Here is a 10,960-nt window from a genome sequence, read left to right on the forward strand (position 1 = left end):
ATTCATAAGAAAAATCGAAATGCTTTGAAAAATTCCATAAATGTTTTGAACATTGAAGATCTTATTGCGAAATTAGAAGGCAAAAGGAAAGTTAACTAGTAAAAATGAAAAATAGTGTATGATGCTTGTTCAACTTTGCTACCCCGAGGCTTTCCGGGCTCTGGTGGTTCTGATGGACCAATTGTTGAGGCGCGCTCCTCGGCTCATGGCTTGTATGGAGGGGCCTTCCTCCCCCTCCTCCTCGGAAATGACACAGCAATCCATGTCATCCTCTTCCAAAAACAAATCCCTCATCGCTGCCAGTGCTTCCTCTTCTTTTGGCCCATATATAACATCAGTTAACTGGAAAATCTGCTCCAAGAGAGGTATCGGATGCTCTAGTGGATAATAAGGCCTGCGCCATGGCGGCGACCATTTATTGAACTCTTTCTAGGTGTACTCGTATCCCAGACCGAAGGTGGTACCATGTTTCTTCAGCTTGACAGGCTTAGCGATTCCTTGGAGGTTTTTGCCAAGTCCCTTGCCTGGATCATATCCGTACCAGTTCAATATGCTTTTGATTTTGTTGTCCCGCCATTTATCCTTGTCAATGGCGTTGACTCGCTCGATGTGATGAAAGGTTTCTATACCTATCTTCCTTCTTCCTTCGATCGTTGAGATGGTCTGGCGACTGTATATGGGATTGCTACCGTCGTCATGGATGATCACTTCTTGTTGATTTCACTCACATTTCACTGCCTGATGTAGGGTTAATGCTACAGCTCCAGCAGCATGAATCCATGGTTGTCCTAAGAGCAAGTTGTAAGATCCCGGCACGTCTATTACTTGAAAGTCAACATCAAACCAAGTAGGCCCCATCTGTAAACACAGGCTGATTTACCCAATAGTGGACCTTTGGGAACCGTCGAAGGCTTTGACATTAATGGCCCCGTCTTTGATCTTATGCAACCCTTTCCCTAATATTCTGAGTGTTACCAGCGGACAAATGTTGAGGCTGGACCCTCCATCGATCAGGACCCTGGTGATAAAATAATCCTCGCATTGTACGATGATGTGCAATGCCTTGTTGTGGCTCAGCCCTTCTAGTGGCAACTCATCTTCATGAAAAGTGATTTTGTGACTCTCCAATACCTGTCCCACCATATTTGTTGTTTCTCCTCCGGTGATGTTGCTTGGTACATACTCCTCACTCAGCACCTTCAATAAGGCATTCTTATGTGCGTCAGAGCTTTGTAGCAGTGCTAAGATAGAGATCTGGGTTGGCGTTTTGTTCAACTGATCAATGACTGAATACTCTTTGGCCTGTATCTTCCTCAAGAGGTCGTCAGGCCCATCTTCAGTGATGGCTGGCCATCCAGATACCTGCTTACTCGACTCAGCCAAGTGTTTTGGAGTATAAACCCTACAGGTCCTTATCATGCCATAAGTCGTAACTGCTTCTCCAAACTTGGTTTTCCCTTTCCTTCTTGCCTCGACTGTGTAATCCTATGGTATGGCCTTTGTGTGGAACAGTGTTATGGCTGTCATTGCTACCGGAATGGGCACCCTTGCTTTGGAAGGTAATACAGCTACTTCAAATAGTACAGGTGCCTTTGGGGACCCAAACGCAACCTCAATTGGTGTTGGCGTCTTTGCAGGGGGTGGTGCTACAATGGGAATTGGTACAGAAACAAGATAGGACTTGCACAGGCAATTTCAAATGTTTCCAACAAGATCTGGGCTTTTATAGATGAGGTATTTGAGGTAACTGTTATGTACAATATGGTGCAACAATTAACACTAAGATTGTTTCATACTGAATCGCATGTGGAGTTTGTCCTAACATTGATATACGCAAAATGTGATGCAATTGAGAGGATAGAACTATGGGATTCATTATATGCAATGGCAAGGGATATGGATGCATCATGGCTTGTAGGAGGTGATTTCAATGTAATATGGGACGAAGAAGAGAAGTTTGGTGGGTTACCTGTGTCATTGAATGAAATTGATGATTTTCGACACTGCATCAACACTTGCAATCTATTCGACCTTGGATTTAAAGGCAGCATATTTACATGGTGGAATGGGAGAGCAGAGGAAGACTGTATATTCAAAAGACTAGACAGATGTTTGGCCAATGTTGAGTTCCAACAAACATTTCCAGGAATAGAGGTGCAACATTTGTCAAAGACTGGCTCTGATCATAGTCCAATGTATCTGAAGTGTGATATTGAGACTCCACCTATAAAAAAACCTTTTAAGTTCTTGAATTTTTGGGTGGAACATGCGACTTTTAAAGATGTGGTGAAAGAGAATTGGTCTGCTGATTTCAGTGCAAATCCTTTTATTCTTTTTAATCACAAGTTAAAAAAATTAAAGAAGGCCCTTTCATTGTGGAGTAAGGCTACATTTGGAGATATTTTCCAAAAAATAGCAAGTATGGAAGAGGTAGTGATGGTTCATGAAGCAGAATTTGAAGCAAATCCTACAGGGATGAACAGGGAAAGACTACAAAAGGTTCAGGCAGAATTGATCAAATGTCTGGCACTAGAGGAGAAATATTGGCAATAAATGTCAGGCTTGACTTGGTTCAAGGAAGGGGATAGGAACACTAAGTTCTTCCACGCACAAGTGAGAGGTAGGAGGAAGAGACTTCAACTTAACAAAATTCAAAACAGTGGAGGAACCTAGATTGAAGAAGAACAAGAAATTGCAGAAGAGGCTATCAAATTCTACGAGGAACAGTTCACAGAAGCAGCTACTCCTGCATCATTTGATATCGTAGAGCATGTTCCTAATCTGATTAACACTGAGCAGAATGCAGAATTAATTAAGCAACCAACAAAACAGGAGGTTAAAATGGCAGTACTTGGACTTAATGGTGATAGTGCTGGGGGGCCAGATGGTATGACATGAAAATTTTATCATTCTTGTTGGGACTTAATAGGGGATGACCTGTACGACATGGTGAGGGCTTTTTTCAGTGGTCATGAGCTACCCAAGTGTGTAACACACACAACCTAGTTCTTCTAACAAAGAAAAAAGAAGTTACCACCTTTTCTGATTTAAGACCAATAAGCCTCAGTAATTTTTCTAATAAGGTTATATCAAGTGTGGTACATGAAAGGCTAGTGAAATTTCTCCCAAGTCTGATATCGGAGGAACAGGCAGGTTTTGTTAAGGGAAGGAATATAGTAGAAAACATCCTTCTAACTCAGGAGATAGTGACTGACATTAGACTTAGAACTAAGGTTGGACCTAATGTCATCCTGAAACTAGATATGACCAAAGCTTATGATAGAATATCTTGGCTATTCCTAACCAAGGTACTGAGAAAGATGGGATTCACAGAAAGGTTGATAGGGATTGTCTTTGGATTAGTTTCAAACAATTGGTATTCTATTCTAATAAATGGTCAAGCTCATGGGTTCTTTAAGTCCTCAAGGGGAATAAAACAAGGTGATCTTGTATCTCCAACTTTGTTTATATTGGCAGCAGAAGCATTATCTAGGGGTCTCAATGCGCTACATACTAACCTGTATTTTTGTGGATTTGGGATGCCAAAGTGGAGTCCAAAGATCAATCATTTGGCGTATGCAGATGACATGATTATTTTCTCATCCTCAGATGAAACATCTCTGATGTTGATTATGCAAGTGCTGAAGGCATATGAAAATGAATCTGGGCAGCTTGTTAACAAGACCAAATCAGCTATGTACCTGCATCATTTAACAGACATGGAAGTGGTCAGCAAGGTGGAAAGGATCACAGGCATTGATAGGAATGATTTCCCTATCATATATTTAGGTTGTCCGATATTTTATGCAAGGAGAAAGTTGGAATTCTATCAGCCCCTAATTACTAAGGTAATGGACAAACTGCAATCATGGCAGGGCAAGTTATTATCAGTAGGGGGCAGGGCAGTTCTCATATCCCATGTATTGCAAAGCATGCCTATGCATCTACTATCAGTTGTAAACCCTCCAAAGTATGTGATAAATAGGTTGCACAAATTGTTTGCTCAGTTTTTATGGAGCAGCACTGTAGGAGGAACTAGTAGGCATTGGGCTTCATGGAATACCTTATGCATGCCAGTTGAGGAAGGAGGGATAGGTTTCAGGTCACTGCATGATGTAACAAAGGCATTATTCAGGAAGTTGTCGTGTAATTTTAGAACAAAACCAAGCCTATGGAGCTCTTTTGTATGTCAGAAATACTGTAAAAAATTAAATCCTATAATTGTTCCGTGGAAAAGGGGGTCTCACGTCTGGAGAAAAATGTTGGAATGCAGAAATCTGATTGAACATCAAATCCTTTGGCAAACAAAAATGGGATCATCACTATTTTGGTATGAAAACTGGACAGGTCTTGGGCCACTATATTTTTTAGTTCCTCAGGACTTTGGCATTGATGAAAATGTACATAATGTACATGATGTTACCTTAGATGGTGAGTGGGATGTGGACAGGCTATTTGAAATGCTTCCTGAAGAGTTAGCAGTACACATTCTGGAGAAAATCAAACCACCTTCAACAATGCGGGTTCTTGACAAGCCTTTTTGGATGCTGGAAACAAGAGGATATTTCAGTGTTAAGTCAGCATGGGAGTATACGAGAAGAAGAGACGAACCAAGAAAAACTTGTAGAATGATTTGGGTAAAGGGACTGCCTTTTAAAATAGCATTTTTCATGTGGAAAGCAAAGCTACATTTAGATGATTTCTTGAAAAGGTTAGGTTACTGCATGCCATCAAAATGTTGGTGTTGTGTACAGCCTTACGATGAATCTCTTCAGCACTTATTTTTTAGATCAGAAACTGCAAAGACAACTTGGAAGTATTTTCTATCGAGGGCAGGAATAGATGTGGAGGACTTACATTGCACCAAGCAATCACAAAATGTTGGACTGCAAATGTGTGCTTAAGATTAAAACCAGTAATGCAAGCACTCCCCTCATGCGTAGTCTGGGAACTTTGGAAAAGAAGAAATAGTATGAAGTATGGGGAGGCGGTGACAACTAGCAGGGTGATTTATCAAGTTTCATCAAATCTACAAGCATTGGTGAAAGTGAGAAAGCCTGGGATGGACATGGTACCTCACAAATGGCAAGATCTATTAGCTATGATGGAAAACTTCACTCCTAAACTTAAGGTTACAAAAGTCATGTGGGAATTTCCAAGTGCTTGATGGCTAAAAGTTAATACGGATGGTGCATCGAGGGGAAATCCAGGCAGGAGCTCAATAGGTTTTTGTATAAGAAATGAAAATGGTGACATAGTCAAGTCAGTAGGGAAAGAGATTGAGGAGACAACAAACACAGTAGTTGAAGCGAAGGCCATGGTAGAAGCACTAAGGTTCTGCAGATTTCATCAATACTCACATGTATGGCTTCAAACTGACTCAATGTTATTAAAAAAGATAATGGATGGGATCTGGAAACCACCATGGATCATTTCTGAGCAGGTAGAGGAAATGATGCAACTAATGAATGGGAGCAATTACACAGTTACTCATATTCATAGGGAGGGCAACAAGCTGGCAGACCACTTGGCTAATTATGCTTTAGATCATGGAGAAATAGAATGCCAACAATTCTGGCATCTAGATGCACAGGGAAGGAGGTTGGTTAATGAAGATAAGCTGCAATGTCCAAATCTAAGGGTGAAGGTGAACAGGAGATAGGAAGCAAAGAGAAAAGGAAGAGCAGGAGGCATAACTTAATCGACCAATATATTCAAATCCTAAGGGATGAGGATATAATGGTTGGTATTTCTAACTTTCTTTTCTCTAATGCAGGTGCCATTACGATGCTTATGGCAATCCATGCTGCAACTTTCGAGATAAATGATGCAAAAGAACAAAAACACATCAATAATCGAGCACAACAACAAAGACTAATGGCATTGGCAACCCAACCAGCATGGGGTGAAAGCGTGTTTTCAGTTCATTGGATATACAACCAGCATGGTGCAAAAGTGTTTAATATCACACGCATGGTTCAGTTATAAAAAGGATCTAGGAATATAAATTGATTACTCCTCATTTCGAGCACAACAAGAAGCAAATGGCATTGGAAACACAACTAGCATGTGCAGCAAATATGTTTTCGAGAAAAGCAGGCAACAAAGGCAAATGTCTTATATTAACGCATGCTTCAACCCACTTTCGAATTAATAATCTTTTAATGTGCACACAAGGTTTAATGTGGAAGGCCTGGCAGACAAAACATGCTGGTGAGCAAAGGAATCAAATGAAAAAGTGGAATGCACATGGAAAGTTATCTAGGATACATAAAAGCATGCAATACTCTAGGATGAAGGTAATATGGGATATATTTCTTTATGATACAGCTGTAGGTGGGGCTCACGTGCTTCCCACCACAAAGCTATGTTCATCAGCTCAATCGATAAAGCAAAATGAATGCAGCAAGGGGAAAAGATGGCATGCACGATAGTTTGCTAATTCAAATAGTTGCTGATTTTGTGATTTTGGGAGTGGAATTTACAGCAGGAAAAACAACAACAACAATGGGAATTGGTGCATACAGATATTGACACTAACAACAGTAGTGAATGCATGCGTAACGGATATTAAACACATCAGCTGGAAAATGCTAAGGGACAACGAGCACGCAAAGGAGGTAGCTACATCTAACTGTGCATTGTGGCTTTTTCGGAGTCTTAAAAATATTTTAATGTGCACACATGGTTTAATGTGGAACGCATGGCAGACAACACATGCTGTTGAGCAAAGGGATCATATGGAAAAGGATGTAGGTGGAGCTCACGTGCTTCCCACCACAAAGCTATCTTGACTACTCGGCTTCATCGATAACAAGGAAGAAGCAGATGTCGTCTCTATCAGGAGCAGATGTCGTGCACAAGGCAGATGTACAAGCTTAAGTGCACTGGTATGTCACCAGCATGGACGAACGGATGTGGCAGCAGTGATCGAAAATGGAGGATCGACAGTTGTAAATGGATTTGCACGCAAAGACTAATTGCTAAAGGTACCTCGAGGAGAGCATGTGAATCTACAATGGAGGACGGAGGGAACTCGATATGGAAACAAAGTATAGCATGCGTTAAACAAGGATCGTTGCATTGTGCTTTTCACATGCACATTCTTGGATGTAGAATTGTATTTCAAAGTTTAATTACATTAATGTGACATCAATGTTGAGTGCAACACTCAATTTTGATAATAGGATACTTGTTACGTTCAAATTTTATTTCTTTCTTTCAGTTCGTAGTATATCATGACATTGTATTTCGTATTCTATATGGTTATTAATAAAACTAGTCCTAGGCGTTTTCCTAGCGGACTAAAAAAACTCAAGTGGTTCAGACATATTCACCTCGGCGTCCCCAGAAGGCTGAATCTGGACCACAATCGGGTTAAGGGTGACTGTTGATTTCTTTGGCTTGTCACCTTCTGCGATTAATCCAATCGATCCTTTGGGGTCCCAATCATCCTCTATCTCAATCATGTGAACGCCTCCACCCTTGTGGTCTAGTAGAGGGTTGTTGCAGACGTTCGGAGTAGGCTCTTTTGCCACGATGATCTTGTTGTCAATCAAAGCTTGGATCTTATCCTTCAGAGAGTGGCACTCATCAATGGTATGCCCTTTCATGCCGGAATGGTATGCACAAGTTTTGTTTGGGTTGACCCATTGGGAGGGGTTTTCGGGGGTTATGGCAAGGATATAGGTGACATAACCAGCAGATTTGAGCCTTTCATATAGCTGATCAATTGGTTCGGCAATGCGAGTATACTGTTTGAGAGGTCTGCGGTCAAAATTTGGTCGGGGTATAAGAAAGTTTTGGCAAGCGGGAGGTGATTGATAGTGGGCTTGTTGGGTGTTGTAGGCTTGGTAGATGTGTGCGGTTTGGGAGTATCTTGGTGAAGTAGGTTGGTATGTGGGTGGTGGAGGTGATTGGTAAGTATGTGGTGTAGCTTGGTAAGAGGGTGAGGGGGCTTGGTAATTTGGGGTAGGTTGATATGTGAGTGGAGGCATCGGATAGGCTTGGTATTTAATAGGGGATTTGGTTCTCTGTGCAACCATCACGGCGCCCACGTCCCTCTTCTTGGATGTGCCACTAGATTGTAGAGCCTTGTTGGTAGCCTAAAAAGCTTCAAGGTTTGTGACCATGCCACTTTTGATACCTTCCTCGATCCTCTCCTATAGCTTGATGATGTCGGAAAATTTCTGGCTTTTAGTCAGCATCAACCTTTCATAGTACTGTGGGTCTTGAGCTCGGGCGAAAAACCTGTTCATTTGTTCTTCTTCTAAAGCCGGTCTGACCTTAGCAGCTTTTGATCTCTAACGAGGGGCATACTCACGGAAAGTCTCTGTAGGTTTCTTCTTTAGGTTCTGGATGTAGAACATATCTGGCGCATTCTCCGTGTTGAACCTGAACCTGTCCATGAAATTGGATTCCATATTTACCCAATTTGACCACTTCTTCGGGTCTTGGCTAATGTACCAAGACAGAGCATCTCCTTTCATACTTCTCATAAAAAGCTTCATGTGAATCTTTTCGTCCTTCCCTACTCCGACCAGCTTGTCGCAGTATGTCCTTAAATGGACTCTGGGATCCCCTGTACCAGCAAACATTTCAAACATAGGAGGTTTGTACCCCTCGGGCAGTTCGACATCTGATTGTATGCAGAGGTCTTTGTAGTTCAATCCCTCGATTCCCTTGCTTCCTTCAATACCCTGAACTCGGCTAGTCAACTTCTTGAGTTCTGCGGTCAGGTTCCTGTTAAGGGAGTCTTTGTCATTAGACTCAGGTGTGCGTGAGACGGGTGGAATGGAGTGTAGTATGGTTTCCACATAGATGGGGGTGTTATGGTGAGTGTGGAGATGATTATTTGTGGAGTTCAATGGTTTAGGGATGAGTAAGGGGTGTTGTTGGAAGTGTGGCAAGTGTTACAGTGGTGATGGGGAGCGGGATGGTTTTTGTGGTTTCGGGATGTTTTGTGGAGGTGTGGGGTTTTGAGTGTTAGGAAAGATTGACATATGGGGGTGGTGAGGGAAAACGACAAGCTTGCCAAATTTTGGACTTGATCAAGTTCCTCCTGAAATTTCAGCAGTTTCTGCTCGAGTTGGGATGCACCTTCTTTGGAGACATGAGTACCCTGAGTGATTTCTACCCATTCAACCGAGTTTTCCTTTCTGATGTTGCTCAAATCTTCCATTTTTCCCTTGTTCCTATTACTGGAACTAGAAGGAGGAGTGGGTGGAGGGCCCTTGGATCTTGTGGAGTATGATGACGATGCCAGGGTGAACGAACTAACCTTTGGAGAGGGGAATAAAACAAAAAGGTAGCAAGTTAGTGCAGATTATAAGGAAAAGGTGTTGTGATATTTAAACACATGGTGCGAGAATATAAATCGTGTCCTAATTTTGGAGCCTCGTTGTACCTGAGTTAGGCCTAGCGACAAATTGATTTGGAGAACTTAGAATGCTAAATGCCTCATTTTATTGATAAAATGCAGACAAATCCTAACACGATACTAAATAACAAGGAATAAAATGTCACTAGTGGCCATTGGCCTTATTACATTTCATAAAGTAAAAGAAAACTCCTATCTATTTGGTCCCATAAGGACCTTCCCCAGATTGAATGCTATCGTTAATCAAATCTTCCAGCTCGTGTAGGTTCACCAGTAGAAATGCCTTTTCCATGTGTTTTCCTTCGTTTCCTTCAGCGTTCTGGCAGTCGATGACTCTCTTCCTCACTTTCCCTTCCAATTCCCGCAGACTTTCCTCCAGATATTCCAACTTTTTGCTAGCTTTGGCGGCCCTCTCTTTCCACTTGTTGATTTGGTCATTTGATGGAAGACTCATCCACTAGTCTAGCAAGAGTGAGAGTGTGCTAACCATACCGAAGTTGGCGACCTCGTGCCTCATGTTTCTGCAAGACAAAAGGGTTAGGCCCTTACCCCCGCCGGACTCGACTATTTAACTATCAATAATTGGCATAAGCAGCATTTAGTTCTCCAAATAAATGCACAGAACGTGGCAATGTCCGTTTGGGTTCCAAGGAAACCTAGTGGACTTTGGACAAGGCTATCTTAAAGAGTCATTATGTGGACAACATAACTGACTCAGCTAGGTTTTGACAGTGATGCATGCACAATTAAACAGAGTATGGTTTTTATGGGTATTAGACTGGTACCCTTGAGCGGACAACTCAATAGGGAAAGTCACGGAACCGTCGACTATACCGTTGATCGACTAGTTTTACCGCAAATACGCCTTTGTCAAATTTAGGGGGTAATAATATCGAAAGGGCACAACCACTCATTATAAGCGTTGCTATTGTATTTTGTTTGGCACGAGTGGAATATGATGTTGAATATACAGTTACAATAATTAAACAAATTGTCATGTATTTGCACATTCATAAGGTAATAATTACAATAATTGCTCAAAATTACAACAGTATTAAAGGAAAGCAGTAAAAGAAAGCATTAAGAGAAATAAAGAGAAGAAACGAAGAGCCAGGTCATTTTTCGAAGTAGGAGAGCAAAATAAATACTTAAAGGCATTAAAGACATTCAAGGAAGCATAAAGTCACAAATAGCATGAAATGGTAAAAGCCTTAAAGAAATCCCCAGCAGAGTCGCCACGCTGTCGCGCCCCCTTTTTCTCGCGAAATCGGGTTTATGACATTTGGGATGACAACTCGTTCCCTTTTGGGAATTGGGTTTTTTTTATTTGAAGAGTCGCCACCTAATGATTAAATGCATTAGGACACTAGGAAGAATTTGTTTAGAAATTCTAGAGTTTGGGTAAGGGCTAGAAATTATCTCGAGGAGAAGGTGTTAGGCACCCCTCAAGATCCACTAGTGTGGTTCCCGGCCATGCTACAATTGTGACTTAAGTACAAACAGTAAATAAGCAATTAAGGGTTTTAAATATGAGGGGTTGTCACATTGTGATAGCAAATAAGTTAAAGTTTGAAGAATCAA

General features: G+C 41.5%; 1 protein-coding gene across 1 annotated transcript; it reads left to right on the plus strand.

Annotated features, from left to right (window-relative positions):
• Positions 1-1,492: 1,492 nt before the first annotated feature.
• On the plus strand, positions 1,493-5,167 carry LOC142181032 (uncharacterized). Its single transcript, XM_075253145.1, has 6 exons — positions 1,493-1,661; positions 1,730-2,499; positions 2,674-2,887; positions 2,930-2,988; positions 3,084-4,637; positions 4,790-5,167. The coding sequence occupies exons 1-6, from the start codon at positions 1,493-1,495 to the stop codon at positions 5,165-5,167; spliced, it is 3,144 nt and encodes a 1,047-aa protein (XP_075109246.1).
• Positions 5,168-10,960: the final 5,793 nt, after the last annotated feature.

This window comes from Nicotiana tabacum, chromosome 5, assembly GCF_000715075.1.
Source record: "Nicotiana tabacum cultivar K326 chromosome 5, ASM71507v2, whole genome shotgun sequence".
NCBI classification, from domain to species: Eukaryota; Viridiplantae; Streptophyta; class Magnoliopsida; order Solanales; family Solanaceae; genus Nicotiana; species Nicotiana tabacum.

Coding starts and splice junctions, on each gene's coding strand:
- LOC142181032 (XM_075253145.1), top strand. CDS start 1,493: ATGGCCTTTGTGTGGAACAGTGTTATGGCTGTCATTGCTACCGGAATG. Junction 1,662..1,729: donor TGGTGCTACAATGGGAATTG/GTACAGAAACAA, acceptor GGGCTTTTATAG/ATGAGGTATTTGAGGTAACT. Junction 4,638..4,789: donor AAACTTGTAGAATGATTTGG/GTAAAGGGACTG, acceptor CTTATTTTTTAG/ATCAGAAACTGCAAAGACAA.